Source organism: Ranitomeya variabilis, chromosome 2 (genome assembly GCF_051348905.1).
Source record: "Ranitomeya variabilis isolate aRanVar5 chromosome 2, aRanVar5.hap1, whole genome shotgun sequence".
In the NCBI taxonomy this organism is placed as follows: Eukaryota; Metazoa; Chordata; class Amphibia; order Anura; family Dendrobatidae; genus Ranitomeya; species Ranitomeya variabilis.
Window position 1 is genome coordinate 332551760 of NC_135233.1, and position 21938 is coordinate 332573697.

Below are 21938 nucleotides of genomic sequence, written 5' to 3' on the forward strand. Positions count from 1 at the left end.
CACGGTGGAGTTAGAGGATTGCACAGTGGTGCTCCTGATGGACACCATCCATGGTGGAGTTAGAGGATTGCACAGTGGTGCTCCTGATGGACACCATCCATGGTGGAGTTAGAGGATTGCACAGTGGTGCTCCTGATGGACACCATCCATGGTGGAGTTAGAGGATTGCACGGTGGCGCTCCTGATGGACACCATCCATGGTGGAGTTAGAGGATTGCATGGTGGCATGGCATCTGAGTAATGTTAAAATATCAAAAGATGCAAGAGTCCTGTAAATTATTTCAAATATTTGACAGTCTCCCAAATATTGCAGCTAAATATATCGCCCAGAAATCTTCTTAGCTCTAACCTCCAATCTTAATCTAAAAATTAAAAAAAAGTCAAAAAGTCAATCAGTGTAAATCCACTCCAGCCTCGCAGGTGTTAAAATCTCCATGGCGCACAAAAGTGAATGGGTTAAGTGCGCATTCCTGATGGATGTGTTAAACACTACACGTATTGTGTTGCACACACGTAGAGCGAGTCCCTGCAGGGGTTAAACAGCTGAGCGCCCTCCCTCCAGCATTCCAGGCTTTTTGCTCCCATATCTGCGCATGCGTCCTTTTGCGCCCAGTGCCAGATCCCTGCGCAGTGCGCCCCGGACATAGGACTGGAGGAGGGGGACGAGTGAGCAGAGCGCAGTGCTGCGGCCAATCACTCCGGAGCGGCAGCAGGGGCAGAGCCACGGGCACACTGCACTCCGCAAACTTCTGTTGCCAAGCGAAAGTTGCCTGTGCGACCGGTAGGAGAGAGGGAGCTGCCGCCCCCGGGAGCCACAAGGAAGCGGAGCAGAGACTTTGTATCCAGCGCCTCATCTGTGTCCCCTCTGTGCATTCTTTGTCCTCTGCCGGCATCATGCTCTGGATATCCTGCTCCCCTCTGCTGCTTTGCACCTTAGCCGTCTGCAGCCTGAGTGTCCTGGCTGACAAGACCAAAAGTTGTGTGGAGGTCCGGAAACTTTACGAGTCCAAAGGCTTCAACATGAATGATGCTCCAGCCCATGAAATCAACGGTGAGTTTATATGGGGTGGTGGTGGTGGGTCTCTGGGGAAAGTGTGCTGTGATTTACCCTAGTGGGGTCCGGTTGGGTGCCAATCTGGCCCTATATGGGAGATATCGAGCAGACCGGTCCGTACATTGTGATTCCCCATATGACGAGCTTGGGTGTCCCATATTGGGGGGAGGGTCTGTGGAAAAATGTGCTGTGATTTACCCTAGTGGGGTCCGGTTGGGTGCCAATCTGGCCCTATATGGGAGATATTCAGCAGACCGGTCCGTACATTGCGATTTCCCCATATGACGAGCTTGGGTGTCCCATATTGGGGGGAGGGTCTGTGGAAAAACGTGCTGTGATTTACCCTAGTGGGGTCCGGTTGGGTGCCAATCTGGCCCTATATGGGAGATATCGAGCAGACCGGTCCGTACATTGTGATTCCCCATATGACGAGCTTGGGTGTCCTATATTGGGGGAGGGTCTGTGGAAAAACGTGCTGTGATTTACCCTAGTGGGGTCCAGTTGGGTGCCAATCTGGCCCTATATGGGAGATATCGAGCAGACCGGTCCGTACATTGTGATTCCCCATATGACGAGCTTGGGTGTCCTATATTGGGGGAGGGTCTGTGGAAAAACGTGCTGTGATTTACCCTAGTGGGGTCCGGTTGGGTGCCAATCTGGCCCTATATGGGAGATATCGAGCAGACCGGTCCGTACATTGTGATTCCCCATATGACGAGCTTGGGTGTCCTATATTGGGGGAGGGTCTGTGGAAAAACGTGCTGTGATTTACCCTAGTGGGGTCCAGTTGGGTGCCAATCTGGCCCTATATGGGAGATTTTGAGCAGACTGGTCTGTACATTGTGATTCCCCATATGACGAGCTTGGGTGTCCCCCATTGGTGTCCCCTGAAGAGGGGGCATTGTACCAGTGACTTCTGATGGCACTAGAGAGGGTGTCGTGGCAGAATCCTCACCCCACCTCTGTCCTGGCTGTGGGGCCAGGTAAGTAGGGAAACGAGGGAACCATTAATATATATTTTTTTATTTAACACTGTCCCATAAATAATCCAAGTAATTATTCCGTTTTGTAAATCCAGTGTCACTTCCAGTCCACAATACTTTTCGGATAATTCCCCTTCTAACATTTCTAGTTGACCATATTGTTGTAGGGTGTGCGGTGAACTGTACAAAATGTGGTTGGTTTAGGGCCGGCTGTAGTGATTCAGACACCGGAAACAGGGTCTGGATTGGGTTCAGTCACCCAAGTGTCCCGTCAGGCCTGTGTTCTGCAGCCATGGTGTGCTCCAGCCTTCACTCACTGTAATGGCACCTTGGGGCAGGATTTCCTCACTCTCTACCTTATTACCTATTGGCCGCTCCTTCCCATTGTGTGGCTTTCTGCATTGTTTGCTCTACCCTCCTGTATACTTCTGTTCGGTGCTTTATACTTTTTGTGAGGAGGTGGTAGCCATCTGCTGAGGAGATCCCACAAGGAGCTGATTCCGTTGTCACAAAGTTTTCATTTCTTGTTTCTCAATAGGTTAAAGTGTAAATATTTACAGATTATTTATGATTGTGTATTTTACTGTTTCTCTGCATTGGGACCTTGTAAGGGTGTGTTTTTTTTTTTTTTTTTCCCCCTCTTTCCTAAGGGTTAATCAGACATCGCCGCACAATAACCCTTTCAGTTCTACAGATGGTCTTTTGAGAAGTTATGTCTGGCACCTTCTCGTTCCTTTTCAAAATGTTTGGTTTGAAAATATTGCCGTCGAGTCTGGACTTGGAGCAATGGTATGACTAATACAGTACAGGGAATTTTTAGGCTTTGCATATTCAATATTAGTTTTTTTTGCTGCCAAAACATCGGCACGTATTCTATTTTTTTTCTTCCTAGGTCAAACTCTGCCAAAGTCATAGGGAGTGTGAATATATTTTAGTAGTTTCAAGTCAGGATACCCAGACATCAAGTGTGATTTACCGGTTACATTTCCGGTCATTTTCTATTCCGTTGCCCAGGAGTTGATTCGTCTTTTTGTGTAATATAGCAGACCTCATACCTGTAGGACAGGGCAGAGTGGTGGCTCAGTGGGTAGTACTGTTACTTTGCAGCGCTGTGTTCTCGGTTAATATCCCACCAAGAACAACATCTGCAAGGAGTTTGTATGTTCTCCCCTTGTTTTTGTGTGTTTAATCACTGATAGGGAATCTAGATTTTGAGCCCCAATGTGAATTGTGATGTTACAAACTATGTCTATGAAGCGCTATGGAATATGCTGGCACTATATAATAGCAAAGCATAACAATAAAAATAGTGGAGTATATGTATCTTGCAGCTTAGGTGCTAGTCCTTTTTTTCCCATGTGTGTCTTGGGCTGTATACACCCATAAACCTTTTTACTTTCCATTTCTTTGTCCTCCTGCTTTTAAGACTTATATTTTCTTTGCCAGTAACATATGGTAACAACTCCTTGTGACAGTCCTGAGTCAAATTTCCATAAGACCCTTGATAGCCTTTATATCTGGATTGTTATGTAATATGATTCTGCATAACAATGGTGATGTACATGCTATTCATAGTCTGCGGAAGGCTGGTGACAACGCCTATAGATGGTAATGGTTGTCATTAGTCCTTCAGAAACTTTCACCTCTGAGAAGCACAAAGGCTACTTTGAATATTGTAAGATGTCATAGACCTACTTGCAGAACTAGTCTTATTTTGGCTGAGTATGCATCTGTCAGCTATGGTACAGCATTGCAGGACTGGCCAAACCTCAGAACACCGTTGGGTCAGTGTGCCTAAAAAGTTGCCCTTACTATTTTTACTTTTGGAGAGGTTTTATATTGGTGGCTGTGAAAGAACTTTTTTTGCTCCTTAAGTCTTTATTGTTTTGTCCAGATTAGGACTCTTAATTGTCCAAGGAAATGGGACATGTCTAACGACTACTGAAGCCAAACTTGTCTCAATTCTTCCAGTTAGTACGTAGGTTATGTTAAAGTGAGGCGTGCACAGATCCTCCAGTGTTCTCCTCTGTAGGTGTGCTTTTTCAGAGCAGCTGGTAGGCTCCCGTGTTTTTTTTTTTTTTTTTTTTTCCCAGGGACATCATTTGGCAATAAATAGACGCTGTTGGAAAAATGGGAAGTGTTGCTCAATTGGTTTGTTTATTTCTGCACTTCATCTTACCATTTATTTATTTATTTATTTTCTTAAGCATACGGTTATGTTAACTTCCAACGTATGTGACACTAAACCCCCCCAACACTCCAGTGTACAGTAGCAGTACTGTATATTTTGACGTCCTCGTATCTTTTTATTTTGGCATTTTTGTACACTTTATTTATTTATTTTTTTTTTTTTTGACGTTGTGTCAACAAGTTTGCCAAGTTCTATTTAAACAAAATATTCCAAAGGCTCTGTAAAATAACCAAAGTGCTAGAAGTAAGGACAGTTGTATACTTTGTAGCTGATAATGACTTCTGAATCCTTCAGTTCATGTTAGCTGCTTGGGGTCCAATTTGGGATACCTGTATGTAAAAGGAAATTCAGTGATTTTTCTGTAACCCCCTTTCTTTTGGAGGTTAAAGCAGATGTTTTTCTGTTGGGTTTTATTACTCTTTTTGCTGAATTAATTATAAGTTCTATCCAGTAATCTGCAGAAGGTTCCCTAAACGCTGGGAGTGGACAGGTTACTATAGACTACATCTGCATTCATATGACCTCCCCATACACATGGATACTCAGTTCAGCTGAGCATGCATTCCCAATTCAGCTGATAATCTGTGCCGGAGGTGTCAAGTAGAGGCTTATCTCCCTTGAGAACAGACAATTGGGCGTGTTAAAATCTAGCATGCCTGATACTTGCCTTAGGGTCCCTTTCCACTTGCGAGATAAAAAACGGTCCGTAATCTGGACCGAAAAAACGGATGGAACGTATGCGATTGTCATGCGAGTGTCATGCGAGTGCCATGCGATTTTTTAATCGCACCATCCGTATGACATCAGTATGACATCCGTATTGCTGTCCGATTTTTACGCACCAGTGTCCTTTGAAAAGCCGGCAATTCAGCGCCATGTACAGTAAAATCACACTGACAGGTTAGAATAGAGTAGATATATACACATAGAATAGGTATATATACATATATATATGTCAGTGAGACACCTATATATGTATATTTATATTTAATGCAGCGCTAGATAGCATAAAAGCCACTAATTCAATTGCCGGCTTTTTCCTTCTCCTGCACAAACCCGACAGGATATGAGACATGGTTTACATACAGTAAACCATCTCATATCCCTTTTTTTATTACATATTCCTCTTCACTAATGTAACAAGTGTCTGTGTGCACAATTTGGGGGCTCTAGCTGTTAAATTAAAGGGTTAAATTGCGGAAAAAATTGGCGTGGGCTCCCGCGCAATTTTCTCCGCCAGAGTGGTAAAGCCAGTGACTGAGGGCAGATATTAATAGCCAGGAGAGGGTCCATGGTTATTGGCCCCCCCGTGGCTAAAAACATCTGCCCCCAGCCACCCCAGAAAAGGCACATCTGGAAGATGCGCCTATTCTGGCACTTGGCCACTCTCTTCCCACTCCCTGTAGCGGTGGGATATGGGGTAATGAAGGGTTAATGCCACCTTGCTATTGTAAGGTGACATTAAGCCAGATTAATAATGGAGAGGCGTCAATTATGACACCTATCCATTATTAATCCAATTGTTGGAAAGGGTTTAAAAACACACACACACACACATGATTTAAAAGTATTTTAATGAAATAAACACAGCGATTGTTGTAATAATTTATTGTTCTCGCAATCCATCAGGAACACCCTCGCTTGGAAAAAATAATAAACGCACAAGATACATACCCTCAGCTGAACCGTCACGTCCCACGAAGTAATCCATCTGAAGGGGTTAACTAATATTACAGGCAGGAGCCCTGCAAATGCAGCTGTGCTCCGTGCTTGTAATTCCCCAGCGAATGAATGAAATGTAGGTCATTGACCTACATTTCCTTCAGTCGCGGTGAGGCGCCCTCTGCTGGATGTTCTCATGAACTGCAGCCTGGGAACTTTTTCCCACGCTCCAGGTCATATGAGGACATCCACCAGGGGGCGCATCACCGCGACTGAAGGAAATGTAGGTCAATGACCTACATTTCATTCATTCGCTGGGGAATTACAAGCACGGAGCACAGCTGCATTTGCAGGGCTCCTGCCTGTAATATTAGTTAACCCCTTCAGATGGATTACATCGTGGGACGTGACGGTTCAGCTGAGGGTATGTATCTTGTGCGTTTATTATTTTTTCCAAGCGAGGGTGTTCCTGATGGATTGCGAGAACAATAAATTATTACAACAATCGCTGTGTTTATTTCATTAAAATACTTTTAAATCATGTGTGTGTGTTTTTTAACCCTTTCCAACAATTGGATTAATAATGGATAGGTGTCATAATTGACGCCTCTCCATTATTAATCTGGCTTAATGTCACCTTACAATAGCAAGGTGGCATTAACCCTTCATTACCCCATATCCCACCGCTACAGGGAGTGGGAAGAGAGTGGCCAAGTGCCAGAATAGGCGCATCTTCCAGATGTGCCTTTTCTGGGGTGGCTGGGGGCAGATGTTTTTAGCCACGGGGGGGCCAATAACCATGGACCCTCTCCTGGCTATTAATATCTGCCCTCAGTCACTGGCTTTACCACTCTGGCGGAGAAAATTGCGCGGGAGCCCACGCCAATTTTTCCGCAATTTAACCCTTTAATTTAACAGCTAGAGCCCCCAAATTGTGCACACAGACAGTTGTTACATTAGTGAAGAGGAATATGTAATAAAAAAAGGGATATGAGATGGTTTACTGTATGTAAACCATGTCTCATATCATGTCGGGTTTGTGAAGGAGAAGGAAAAAGCCGGCAATTGAATTAGAGGCTTTTAAGCTATCTAGCGCTGCATTAAATATAAATATACATATATAGGTGTCTCACTGACATATATATATGTATATATACCTATTCTATGTGTATATATCTACTCTATTCTAACCTGTCAGTGTGATTTTACTGTACACCGCGCTGAATTACCGGCTTTTCAAAGGACACTGGTGCGTAATAATCGGACAGAACTCGCATGGTACGAGTGCTGTGCGATTTTTTTTCTCGCACCCATTGACTTGCATTGGCGAGTCTCGTCCGAGAATCGCAGCAATACGCAGCAGGCTGCGATTTTTTTCTCAGCCGATCCAGATTTTTCTCAGTCCGATTTCGGCTGAGAAAAAAATCGCAAATCAAAAGACACCTATTAACTAACATTGGTCCGAGTGCAATCCGATTTTTTATCGGATTGCACGCGTCCGTTTTCCTCGCAAGTGGAAAGGGACCCTTACAGGGAAAGTTGGGCCACCCACCACAGGATAGTTATCCAGTCCTTCCAAACTCAACAAGTGGGTCGGAGTACATATGGCTTTATAGTATGGTAGTTTAAGAAGGCCGTCCCAAACAACCGTATGCAAAAAAAGTTATGCTGCTGAAACAATCTTCTAGTTTTGTCAGCTACTCTGCTTCTGGAGATTTTCCATCCTTGCTAAATGTAACTTAGGAAGCTTATAAAAGTGTTGCTGTCAAAGGCCTCGTCAACTGTTTAATAGCTTATAACAAGGGGTATTTTGTGGGTTTGGACCTGTCAAGTAGATTATGTTTTTGTCTAAACTGACAATGTATGGCTTGAATTTATAAATCATTGTTTGAGGGCTTGTTGGCACAAAGTTACTGTTCAAACCAAGCCCAGGCACTTGGTGTGGCTGAGCGGTACAGTGCACCTTCTTCTTGTTTTCGCTCTATCTCCGTCCGTTCTTTAGCTCCTGGAAAGCCAAAACTGTCATTCAAGAAAGAGAATAAGGTGCATGGTGATCGAAAGCAGATAGGTGCACTGAACGGGTTGTCCACACTAAGAGAGCAACGCGCGTCGGGGCTTGGTTTGAATAGTCACTTTGCACTGACAGACTCCCTTTAATGAACATGTCAGCTCCTGGGCCCTTCCTAAGCCACCACCATAACTTTATATAAACCCTTTCCTGGACTATTAGAAATAAGTGTATGGCACACGAAGGACCTTCTAAGTATGAAACATCCAGGACTAGTCCTGTGGGGTGCCGATTCCCTCAGGCTATTACTCTCTTGGAACTTGTAATCATGCCCAGGGGGTTGCAATTACTGTCCACCACACAGGTGACCTCATCCTTCAGGCTTGGCAACTCTTACGCATTAACGTGATGTTCTGCTTTCCTGGCAGGTAGGTATTGGTGATGCCGATCTCACATTACATCCAGACATAGCCAAGCAGTCGCTGTTACTAATGGCCCCACTTGGCATGAGCAGTTTTTCGATGAAGCCAAGGAGCAGTCACCCAGCTTCATTGCTGATGGCTTCGAAAAGCAGAGAGAATAGTTGAGCCCTGATGGTGACATGTATCCAGTGTGGAGCATGATTACAAAATCTGAGACGGTGCAACTTTGGGGGACTTTGCCCCCTCCACCGAACTAGTCGTGGATATTTTACGTACTGCAAGACAGATTTATATTTTGATTTTTCAGACATAGAAATTAGTGTATGGTATATGAAAGACCTTGTTATAATTCAGGATGGGGCTTGTATCACGTGGTGGTGGTGTAGTGGGGGCTGCTGAGCTGACAGGTTCCCTTGACCATGTGCCCTCTTCTCATTTAGTTGAATCATTTGCATCAGAAATGTAATTCTGCAAGTTATGACTGTCATTGTGTACATATTCCAACATTTTCAGTTCTTTTTAGACCATTTCTTTATGCCCCATAAACGTTGCAAGCGGCCTTCCTTACCATTTTTATTCTTTTTCTAGCTTTGTCTGTTTCTGTAAAGACGGCCGGAAAGACTGAATTTCTCCAGGCGAAATATGATCTGAGCCACCAGAAATATTTGTACCTTTCAGAATGAGAAAAATGTGCATAGAATTTTAACTTTGAGCGAAGTGTGGTGGTAGAGGGGGGGGGGGGGGGGGAGACCACTGACATTTGTTCTTGTTTTAGACTTTTCCCTAAAGTTTTTTTTTTTTTTTTTGTGCTTTTTGTTTAATAGTTTTTTTTTTTTTTTTTAAGATTTAGAATGGTTGGACGTAATATTTTAATTTTGAAATGTGACTTGGTTTTGAAGCTTTTGTGACATGCTACATATGAGATGTTCTAGGAGTCTGTTAAATGTCCACTTTCCAGACTTTTAAATGAGGTTTGGTAAGGATATGAAATTCTAGTGTTAAAGGACTTGGCCAAGAAGGGACTTGTGAATAATTGGCTTCTCTATGCAAGAAGAGATTTCAACAGGCAGTTATAGACTAACTTTTGATCATTGACCAAATTGGGGAAATTCAGTATAACATTAATGGATGCTAAAGTTGAAACGTCTGAGGTTGCATATTTCAGCAGGTTGATATTACTAGTGATGAACAAACGTGCTGCGATAAGGTGCTATCCGAATTACTTCGGCATGCTCAAATAATATGTTTGAGTCTCCGGCTGTTACAGCCGTAACACATGCAGGGATTGCCAGACAGCCGTAACACATGCAGGGATTGCCAGACAGCCGTAACACATGCAGGGATTGCCGGACAGCCGTAACACATGCAGGGATTGCCGGACAGCCGTAACACATGCAGCCGCCGGGACTCGAACATATTATTCTATCACGTCGAAGACACTCGGTTAGTGCCCGAGCATGCTCGGATAACACCTTATCTAAGCACGCTCACTCCTCACTAATTACTACGCCTTCCTATATTATTTGCTTGAGGGTTGACTGCAACGTTTGTTTTTGACAGATGTGGACTCGCCTTCATGCCTCTACTACTATTTCCAGCATGGTGTCATAGTTCCAGTGTAAGCTTTGCCTAACACAAGAAACCTATAAATATACAAAGTATTTTTTGCACATTACACAATTTAAAGGGGTGGTCCAGTCTAAGAAGAAAAGTATGCAGACGGTCTGTCACTACATGCTGCTGAATCATGACATTGTGCACGTTCCCATGTGTTCGCCCTGCGGGTGGGCATTCTTGTGACCGGCTGTATGTGATTTTTGCACACCTCTAGTCACATGCCAACTAAACTCCCCACTGCTTCTCAATGTTTTAGTGGAGGATGGTCTAGTTGGCACATGACTGCTAGCATGCAATGTCTGCATGTGTTCATACGACTGCCCACCTTGATGGGGGGGACATTCATTCTACAATTACATAGTGATTGCGGACTTTTCTTCATGAACTGGGCAACCCCTTTTTAAGGCCAAAGCGGTGTAAGGCTATGTTCACACTTTGCGGTTTTTGCTGCGGATCCGCAGCGGATTTGCAGCTGCGGATCCGCAGCAGTTTTCCATGCAGGGTACAGTACAATGTTACCCTATGGAAAACAAAAACCGCTGTGCCCACTTTGCGTTTTTCCGCTTGAAAATCCGCGTGGATTTTCTGCGGAAAAAAAGAAGTAGCATGTCAATTCTTTCTGCGGATTCCGCAGCGGTTTTCCACCTGCACCAATAGGAAAGTGCAGCTGGAAACCCGCAGTGAAATCCGCAGTTGAAACCGCACAAAAAACCGCAGTGAAAACCACCGCGGTTTTGCACTGCGGTTTTTCAAAATCCGCAGCTGAAAAATCCGCAGCAAAAAAAGGAACGTGTGAACAAGCCCTAAGGGTATGTGCACACCTTGAGTATTTTACAGGGGATTTTTTTTTTTTTTTGTTAATTTATGGCTGAAAAACGCTGAACGAATGGACATGCTGCAAACTTGAGAAATTACTTTGGTTTTAGCAGCATGTGCATAAGATTTCACAAACTTCACTTTGCAGGTACTGTAAAATGGCGTGTGTTTTTTTTTTTTTTTTTTTTTTTTTTTTTTTTTTTTTTATTCCCCCCGGGGGGGAGGAATCCGCAAAAGTGAAACTCGAACAAAATCAACTAGACCTTTCTAGCACACTAGCAGTTTTGAAGAGGATCTTTTCAGTTTTAGTAAACTATTTTGTTCCCCTGGCGCATCTTTACGTAGGACTCTACATTATGCTGTTCCTGCATTGTACCTCCTGGAAATTGTATTAATAAATTGAACGCTGGGTCTGAGTTGGGGTACGTACGTGCACACTTTCACAGTACCCAGTCACTCGCGCCCTTAAAAGGGTGTGTTTTTACAGTCGGCCGTATAAATCTGCCTGCAATGCTCATACTGGCTGTGGCGGTCTCGACTCAAGCTCGACAACTTCATAGAAATATATGCGGCTGTCACGCTTGGGTTAGAAGAGCCGCTGGCCAGTCCATGCAATGCGGTCCCAACCATTTTATACATCCGTCTGACTGCGCACTAAGGCCGGGGTCACACTTGCAAGTTGAATGCGAGAAACTCGCGCATCAATACCCGGCACTGCCGGAGGCACTCGGACCGGAGCGTTCAGCCACATAGAAATACATGCAGCCGCACACTCCGGTCCCGAGTGATAGCAGCAGTGCTGGGACTTGATGCGAGAGACTCGTGTGAGTTTCTCACATTTAACTTGCAAGTGTGACCCCGGCCTAACAAGGATAATCGACTGTTATTAATGGTACCAACCCAGTTGTCAATTCATACAGGAATAACGGAAGAGCAGTAGAATGTTAAAAAAACAAACAAACAAAAAAACGTCCAGAATTTTTCCATGCGGGATAGACATATTTACCAAAACTGACTTGTCTGGTGATGACAGATCCTCTGTTAGGTGAGTATCATGACTAAAGATGCATGCTCTTTGTAAGGGAGTGAAGTGGCTACCTGTCCGTCTTGGATAGTGGGCGCTGCTTATTATTAATTTCCCCAATGAAACACCGTTCTGGCCTTTTCAGTCAGACAGTCTGGACCGATCGTTCCTACAAACTCATTTGTGGAATGATGACTGTTAATAATTAATAATAATTTTATATAGCGCCAACATATTCCGCGGCACTTTACATTATAGAGGGGATTTATACAGACAATAGACATTACAGCATAACAGAAATCACAGTTCAGAACAGATACCAAGAGGAGTGAGGGCCCTGCTCGCAAGCTTACAAAGTATAGGAAAAAGGGGAGACGAGAGGTGGATGGTAACAATTGCTTTACTTATTTGGACCAGCCATAGTGTAAGGCTCGGGTGTTCATGTAAAGCTGCATGAACCAGTTAACTGCCTAAGTATGTAACAGTACTGTTGTAAATGGACCTTTATCTTGTTGGCTCGGGTCATTTGTATGTTTGGTACTAAATGTTTATCACTGTTTTTCTAGGTGTCAGCAAATTTACTTGTTTTTACTGGAAATCTTAAACTCCTTTGTCTGGAGATAGGAATGGAAATGAAGGCAGGCTCCAGTGATGAGCTCAGCAATTCTGCTTCATTCAGTTTGTTTGTATGAGTTTATTTAGTTATGTCTTTGTTTTTGTAACATTCTGTTCTTGGAAGATCAGAGGCGTTTATGGAAATATTTGGGGACATTTGTTGGTCATAAATGGTGTGCACAGTGGCGCTAATAAGTTGCTATTGCAGGCTGGATCTCTAGGATGTTGGAAGTCATTGATCAGTTGGAAGGCAGGTCTGGACTTTAATTGTTGACCTCCTTCCCCCAGGGCCCGTTAACTCTGCTGCTTCCTCCCCCCATCAGTACCCAGCTTGCCACATCTACCATGATTCAAAAAACACAGTGCTGAATATTTTATTAGTTCGACATAATATAAAATTCAGTAAATGCTGCCATGGATTTACTAATGAACAACCCATGATCCCAATTGCTGCATGTGTATAAACCAGGCGGATCAAGTGTTGTGCTTGAAGACCATCTACAGAGACAATTTTCCATAAGTTTATGGTCGAAAAATTCTAATTTCGAAAGGAGATAATTGATGACAATGCTAGATCCTTACCTTCCTAAATTTCTATAAAATGTTTGAATAGTTTTTGCCACTTTTTCTGTCTGGTAACTTCTCTATTTTCCGATTTTGCAAGCTAAAGACCACACACATTTGTATTACAGATCTGTGTTGTACATTTGTATAATATGGTGGCATAGTTTTTTATTGATCCACTGTCTGTGAAGTGCTTATACACTTGAAGTTTTTTGGTGAGGATTTTGTATCAGATCTTCTCCAACAGCTGCTTCAAAGAGTATTTGAAGTGTGATTTTTTGGAGCAGATCCGGTTCAAAGGTCATGTAAAAAAATAAATAAAAAAAATCTTGGAAAAATTGTGTGTGAACATAGCCTTAGAACTCTGCTTACTGGATTTTTTTTTTTTTTTCTCCCTCCGTTGACTGGAACAGCTCCAGATGTGCACTTTTAGGCTACGTTCCCACGATGAGCTTTTTGGTGAGGTATTTCTGCACCTATTATGTAAATTAGGTTACTTGTACCTTTTTCATTGCCTTTGCATTGGACAATCACATTTTGTTGGCGCTCTGCTTATTGCCAAGACTTTGTGTTTACCATTCGTGGCGAGCGAGTATAAGGCGTTATCTGAGCATGCTCGGGTGCTAGCTGAGTGTCTTCGGGGTGCTCGAAAAATGTTCCCAGTCCCCGCAGCTTCATGTCTCTCGTCTGTTCGACAGCCGCAACACATGGGGTTTCCTGTTTGTTAGGCAATCCTTGCATGTGTTGCTGCTATCGAACAGACGAGAGACATGCAGCCGCGGGGACTCAAACATATTTTTCAAGCATGCCGAAGTCAGAGCATGCTCAGATAACGCCTTATCTACTAGCATGTTCGCTCATCACTAGTAACCATGAATACAATTTATCAGGAGGACTTTATTGATGCACCTTGGTTCAGACTCCTAATATTTTCCTTACACACACAACTTTCTTAGACAGGCGCACTGTCAGTTATTAGCCGTCCCCACCGGTCTCTTCGACCTGCATTTTCTCTCTTGTTTGCGAATTGTAACTCTTGCTATCCTGATGTAGCCTTTTTCCGTTTCCATTTTTAATGTGTAACGTGAACATAGTTGACAACCTACAAACTCTTCACACACACCTGGGAAACATTTTTTTTCCCTCCTCCTGTTCCAGGAATGGCAGAGCAGAGATCTAGAGATGTTTGCTGGCTCTGTCGCATCCACATCTTGTGTTAATTGAAGCTTATTTTCTTTCTTTTTTTTTTCCCCTCTTCTCAGGAAATCCTGGTCTAAAAGAACCGTTTACATTCTCGGTCATATTTTAGAATTTTGGACGGCTCCCTTCATACCAAGGGATGCGTCAGCAGTGGAAAGTCTGGTGCCGTCTTTCCTGCTTCATAATGCAGCGATTGATTCCTCTTGGGCCGCGCTCAGCTATTTGCTTGTCTGGCTTTGTGGCTTCGTACCTGCACAAGACATTTACTAATGTTTCACTTTTGGCGCTTTGCATTCGGGGGTGGATGGGACAGTTTCTAGTATGTCGTGGTGATAGTGGTTGATATCGTCTATGGTGGTGGAGCAGATCGGACCATATGGTAAATCCTGTACATTGTTACCTGTGCGCTGGAGACCTGGGCTAATGACTATAAATTGTGACTAATGTATTCACCCAATATTTGAGTTTTTGTCTATCCTTTATCTCCTTCCCAAGGCTGCCGCTGCCTTTATTTGGGCTATTCAATGACCTACTGGATGGCTTTATCTCCCATAACAAAAGAGATGCCTTTTTAGCCAGAAACCTTCGGAGACCACCAAGGACTCTGAGCTCATGCAGTGCAACGCCGCACCGCGCTCAACAATGACAAAAATGCATGACTGAATAGTCCAAAAACGTGGAGTGGTGGAAGCATTCATCTACGTCCAGAACACTGTCACAACACAGACAGACCCGAGCAAATACCTCTGGGCCGCGAAAATAGAACGGAGAAGAAGTGTTTAGGGCTACTGGTATGACTCGTGTATGTGACTCCTCACAGCGTCGTCAGCCCCGCGCTCCACAGCAAAGCCGCACCCGAAATATCACCAGTCACATTCGTATGCGGACATTTCGGTAAACGTTACATTTAATAAACCTAGGAAAAACTTTGACTTGGATGTATGAGACTAGAAAATAGATTATTCTTTACAATTCTTGCGTTTTTTTTCAAGGCATATGATAGAAAATTTCATAGATGATTTCTACTAAATATCACGCCTGAATCTGAACTTTGCATTGTTACCAAAAAGTGGTGAAAAAAGTTGCTTGTTCCACAGAAATTTTTTTTTTTTTCCCTGCAGATACGTGCTACAAAATATGCAGTAGAAATTTGTACTGATTATTGCATTGTTTAATTTATCTGTTAAATAAGCTTTTAGCGCAGAAACGCCAGCGGCCGCTTCACCCCGGCCCGGGAAACCAGCAGCGCTCACTTCTCTGGATGTTAGTGATTTTTCAGAAGGCAGGGAGTGTAAAGCGGACGCTGATTGGTCACATGGTTCGCATATTGTTCCCGAATTACTGGGAGAGACAGTGATGGAACTGCATCGGAAGGGAGTATATTTTTTTATTTAAAGGGGCAATCATATGGATTGAGAAGTGGACAACCCCTTTAAATCCACGAGCGAGCCCCTGTTACTTTCTATTAAATTCTATTCATGTCGCTTTTCCACGTTCATTGCGGCAAGACTTCCGAGATCAAAACAAATCACAAACTGCGTCCCCTCTTTGTAAAGGAAGTCTGGCACCAGGTGTTTTGCCATCTGATCTGAGAGCAGAAATGTGTCACTTACTGGGCTTCCTCGTCGTAATTTTTATAAAATCACAGTTTTATCAGCAGGAAATTATCTTCAGAGAACTGGTATACCTTCTACCATGTAGCCTTCCATATTCATTTACAACCCCACCACTGATTGCCAGCTTTCTGCCTATGCACAGTGTACACAGCTGCCAATCAGTGGTGTGGGCGGGGTTATACAGGGCTCAGCACTCAGAGAACTGCTAGATCTGCAGCAGAGAGAACTGATTTGTATCAAAACTGCACCAAGTAGCCCAGTAAGTGACATCTCGAGGCAATCTGGGTCTCTGACTCTACATTATGCTGCTCTCAGATTACATAGCAGAAACCTGCAGAAAGATTCCCTTTCATGGTGATTCCACAGACTGCCCACCCCCTCAGCAGATGTCAGTTCCACTTTAAAAAAATTGACTAATCAGAAATTGAAGCAGTTTCCGCATGGAAACCATGCAGTGTGCAGCCCTCAAATCCAAAGCGGACATCCAAGGGCCGAAGTCTTCCACGGACTCGGTACAATCACATTTTGCCATAAGACAATTTTTCTCATGATTACCCCCTTGTGATACTGTAAAAAGTAAGAACCCCTTTATTCTCTCAGAACATTTGGTATTTTTAGTTACATGGATGGTATTTTTTTGCACATATGTCTTGTTTGTTCCCATCTGCTCAGAGTTGGCACATGTTCATTGATTTTTTTTTTTTTTTTTAAATTCTCCATTGCTTGTCTTTGCAGGCAGCATTTGCATTACACTTCCTCCTAAGTCGTGAGGTGTGCTGTGCAGCCCAGTGATAATTTATGAGTGCACATATCACTGGCTGCCTGAGGCTGTTCAAAACTTTGCTTGTTTCTTGCTTGTCCTGATTTCTGCACAGGCCTATCCTATCATCCACCTGTGAACAGCAAAAATCTGACTGCCGAATCCATAACTGGAATCTCTGCAGTTTTTTTTTTTTCCCCCTATGTAATCCGACAGCAGTATGATGCAGGGGCAGAGACCCCGATTCCAGCAATATATCACTTAGTTTGTGTGCCTGATGCATTAATATCTGTGGGTTTAGCCGACATTAGTCTAATGTGCAAGAGGGGCCTTAAAGGGGTTGTCCAATCAAAACCGATAAGTCTTGCAGTCACTCTGTGACTGCAGACTTATGAATTCCCCCAGCGCACACATTGTGCGCTGAAAGGATTTGCTGGTTTCAGACTCAGGACCAGTGAGTAATATATATATCCCCGGCCAGTGGGTGCATCCTCACTATCCATATACTTGTCTGGAGCGAGGTTGCACCCTCTACTCGGACATGCCCACTGGCCAGTCCTGTCACTAGATGGGTCGTGGCCTCGGCTCAATACAAGTGTATGGAGCAAGGCCATACCCACTGTCCGGGAGCATGTATAAGTCATACATGCCCTCCGGTTTCGGCTCAGAAACCGGCGAATCCCTGCAGTGTATTCACGGGGGGGATTCATAAGTCTACAGTCACACAGAGTGACGGCAGACTTCTCGATTTGGACCGGACAACCCCTTTATCATTTATTCTCATTGGCTATTAGTTATCCTGAGATTGTTCATTTCGAGATGGATAGATAAATAGAAAGGAAGCGCACACAGCTGGTAGAGGGGAGGGGGTGCTGGCTGAACTGGACGTGTCCACGATCAAACGTATTTGTGTTAAATCCGCTTTTCCATAGAACGCTTTTCCAGAACTGGGCTGGCTGCTTTAGATGGTTTTTGGCAAAATCTAACCTGTCCTTTCTATTTTGAAAGGTGTTTTCCTCACAAACAAGTTTAATTTTAACCAACATGTTAAACACAGATCTGGGAATAATATTAAGTTTCACAATTGGATGTGTTTTGAAGAAAAATGTTCCTGTGCTGAGAATCTTATACACGTGCCCCTGCTGTGTACTGTGTAATGGCTGTCTCTGACCGTACAGGAACATGGTCTGATCATACATACCTCAGCTCCTGGGCAGGGGGGGGAAGCAAGAGGATACTGACAGGATTTTTTTTTTTTTTTAAGTAAAACGTTTCCTGATCCCATGCTGTAATGTCTGTATACTCCTTTGTGTCCTCCCCTGCCCAGGAGCTGAGGTATGATCATACCATGTTCCTGTACACGGCCATTACACCGTACACAGCAGGGACACATTTATAAGATTATCTCCGCACAGGAACATTTTATTTAAACACATCTAATTCTGGAAATTATTATTCCATTATCTATTAATTAAAATGTACTCGGTTTGTGTAACAACCCTTTTAAGGCTGATTAATGGTTTGTACCTTGTGGTGAACCCTCTGTATTTGCTCTCATGAAGTCTTTTCTTTATGGTACACTTAGGCCACATACACATGTTGAGTATTTGGTAAATTTTTACCTCAGCATTTGTTAGCGAAAATCAGAAGTTGTGACGTGTTTCTATTATACGTTCCATCTGACTGTCCCACTCCTGGTTTTGGTTTACAAACCCTGAGGTAAAAGTCACAAAATACTGAAAGTGTGAACGTTGCCCTAGAACTTGAAATATCTACTTTCTGGATAGTGTTCTTTGCTCTGGTGGATGTTGTGAAGGAGTTTTTCTAAACTGTGGAAAGGATTTTGCGATCATCCACCACTGTTATCTTCCATGGACATCCAGGCTTTTTTGAGTTAACAAGCTTTACAGTACACCCTTTTTTATTTATTTATTTTCAGAATGCACCACACTGTTGATTTGGCAATTGCTGATATTTCTGCTATCTCTTTGGTGGATTTCTTTTTTTTTTTTTTTTTTTTTCTTTCAGCCTAATGATGGTATGATGATCCATTGATGGCTCATTTCACATGTGGGTTCACCGCAGCAGTTTCCAAATGCAAATGCCACACCTGGAATGAGCACCAGACCTTTTTAGTTATGGATGATGGACTAATGAGCGAATAGCCCATGCAGCCTATTAAAAAGAGCTTTTGAGATAATTGTCCAATTACTTTCAGTCCTTTGAAAGAGTTGGGTTCTTACTAAAGAGCTACCTAAACCCTTAGGGTACGTGTCCACGGTCAGGATGGCTGGTGGTATCGCCGGAGCGGCGAAGCCGCTCGACGCTAAGCCCCGCCCCCTTTCTGGGACGCGATGATGCCGGATGTGTTAACTGTACACATCCGGGATCATCGCACCCTCGCATAGCGCCCTGTGATATTACTTGCGCCGTAGGTAGCACGGACATGCTGCGATCTGAAAAGACGCGCAGCATGTCCGGAGTCGCAGGGAAGTCGGATGCGTGTTACCACGCATAGTGGACACGGGATTTCATAAAATCCCCTCCACTATGCTGGAACATCTGGACGCTGCGTGTTTGACGCTGCAGCTCTGCGCAGCGTCAAACAAGCAGCGTTTACTGACCGTGGACACATACCCTTACTCCAACTAGGATGTAAAAACCCTCATATTAAAGCTGAAAGTCTACCCTTTAAGTCCATATTGATTATATAACTATATCCTAAATGTGTTTTGGTAAACGACTAAAATGACAACTTGTCACTGTCCAAATATATCTGGCCCAAACTTCTTTTTACACCGACACACGGTAGCTTCAGCTAAACGTAATGTGAATATATATTTGTCTATCCATGCCAAAATCTACTGGGGAAAATGTCTTTCCAAATGAAGATCTCTGATGCCAAGCGCCTAGAATCTTTTAAAGTGTTGGGTTGTTTGTTCTCCTGGCTTTGGCAGTACACAGTCGTCTTCTTTTAGAGGTTTGGTAAATATTAATTTAGAGCTCCTGAAGACTTTGCCTTGTTGTTAACTTATTGAAAGGAGCCCTGTTCATATTTCTGAATATTTAACAGTGCCGTATTATGCGGGTGTAGAGTTTGAGACTTAATGGGGGGATGTCCTTTTATTCATCACATCAACCATATTTTCTCAGTTTAAGGAACATAGGGTGTGTATTGTCTGATATAAAGCAGCTGTGAAAGCTTTGTAAGGTGTTATAGCAATAGTTTATAACACCCCCCCCCCCCCCCATGTCCCACTGTGGTACTTAACGGGGGCCTCATGCATGCAGCCATATCTATGTATGTAAACGCTGATGATAATATTATTTATTTATATAGCGCCAACATATTCCGCAGCGCTTTACAACTTAACAGTTTCAAACACAACAGAACAGTTAAGTAACAACGTTAACAATACAATAATTAATGCAAAATAAGAGGACCCTGCTCGTGAGAGCTTACAATCTACAATGAGGTGGGGGAGATACAAAGTACAGGTGAGTATTTACAATGATGTATTTACGATGACGGTCCAGCCATCTTCAGGGGGTGGGGGATAGATGGAGATAGTGAATGGGCTACACACACACACACACACACACAAACATAAAATGACTTTGATTAGGGAACGTGATAGGCCGCTCTGAACAAATGTGTTTTGAGGGAGCGCCTAAAACTATGCAAATTGTGGATGGTGCTAATATCTTGGGGTAGAGCATTCCAGAGGATTGGCGCAGCACGGGAGAAGTCTTGGAGTCGGGAGTGGGAGCTACGGATTAGTGCAGAGGTTAGTCGAAAGTCGTTTGCAGAGCGCAGCGGTCTGTTAGGCCGATAGACCGAAATGAGGGAGGAGATGTAAGGGGGTGCCGCATTGTGGAGAGCTTTATGGGTGAGAACAAGTACTTTGAATTGTATCCTGTAATGAATAGGCAGCCAGTGTAACGACTGGCGAAGGGCGGACACGTCTGAATTATCGATAAGCCAGATGGACGACCCTGGCTGCTGCATTAACCCCTTACTGACCTCGGACGGGATAGTACGTCCGAGGTCAGCTCCCCTGCTTTGATGCAGGGCTCCGCGGTGAGCCCGCATCAAAGCTGGCACATGTCAGCTGTTTTGAACAGCTGACATGTGCCCGCAATAGCGGCGGGTGAAATCGCGATTCACCCGCCGCTATTAACTAGTTAAATGCCGCTGTCAAATGCAGACAGCGGCATTTAACTACCGCATCCGGTCGGGCGGACGGAAATTACGTCATCGCCGACCCCCGTCACATGATCGGAGGTCGGCGATGCTTCAGAATAGTAACCATAGAGGTCCTTGAGACCTCTATGGTTACTGATCGCCGGTAGCTGTGAGCGCCACCCTGTGGTCGGCGCTCACAGCACACCTGCAATTCTGCTGCATAGCAGCGAACATGAGATCGCTGCTATGTAGCAGAGGTGATCGGGTTGTGCCAGCTTCTAGCCTCCTATGGAGGCTATAGAAGCATGGCAAAAGTAAAAAAAAAAAAAAGTTAAAAAAAATGTGAAAAAAATAAAAAAAATAAAGTTTAAATCACCCCCCTTTCGCCCCATTCAAAATAAATCAATAAAAAAAATCAAATCTACACATATTTGGTATCGCCGCGTTCAGAATCGCCCGATGTATCAATAAAAAAAAGCATTAACCTGATCGCTAAACGGCGTAGCGGGAAAAAAAATTGAAACGCCAGAATTACGTTTTTTTGGTCGCTGTGACATTGCATTAAAATGCAATAACGGGCGATCAAAAGAACGTATCTGCACCAAAATGCTATCATTAAAAACGCCAGCTCGGCACGCAAAAAATAAGCCCTCAACCGACCCCAGATCATGAAAAATGGAATTTTTTTTCACCACTTAGGTAAAAAAATAACCTAGTCATGTTAGGTGTCTATGAACTCGTACTGACCTGGAGAATCATAGTGGCAGGTCAGTTTTAGCATTTATTGAACCTAGCAAAAAACAAGTGTGGGATTGCACTTTTTTTGCAATTTCACCGCACTTGGAATTTTTTTCCCGTTTTCTAGTACACGACATGGTAAAACCAATGATGTCGTTCAAAAGTACAACTCGTCCCGCAAAAAATAAGCCCTCACATGGCCAAATTGACAGAAAAATAAAAAAGTTATGGCTCTGGGAAGGAGGGGAGTGAAAAACGAACACGGAAAAACGAAAAATCCCAAGGTCATGAAGGGGTTAAGGATGGACTGGAGAGGGGAAAGTTGAGTAAGGGGGAGGCCAATTAGTAGAGCATTGCAGTAGTCCAGGCGGGAGTGGATCAAGGCGACAGTGAGGGTTTTTGTTTCCATGGTGATTCTAGAGATGTTCTTTAGGTGTAAGCGGCACGAGCGGGCAAGAGATTGTATATGGGATGTGAAGGAG

The 21938-nt window shown here is 43.7% G+C and overlaps 1 protein-coding gene across 1 annotated transcript in view; it reads left to right on the forward strand.

Moving 5' to 3' along the window:
* The first annotated feature begins 515 nt into the window (after window positions 1-515).
* Window positions 516-21938, forward strand: part of GPC4 (glypican 4) — a 169717-nt gene continuing 148294 nt past the window's right edge. The window contains exon 1 of the mRNA XM_077285338.1: window positions 516-1051. Within this exon, the coding sequence (XP_077141453.1) occupies window positions 895-1051 (157 nt within the window). The 5' untranslated portion in view covers window positions 516-894. The remainder of the gene's footprint in view (window positions 1052-21938) is intronic.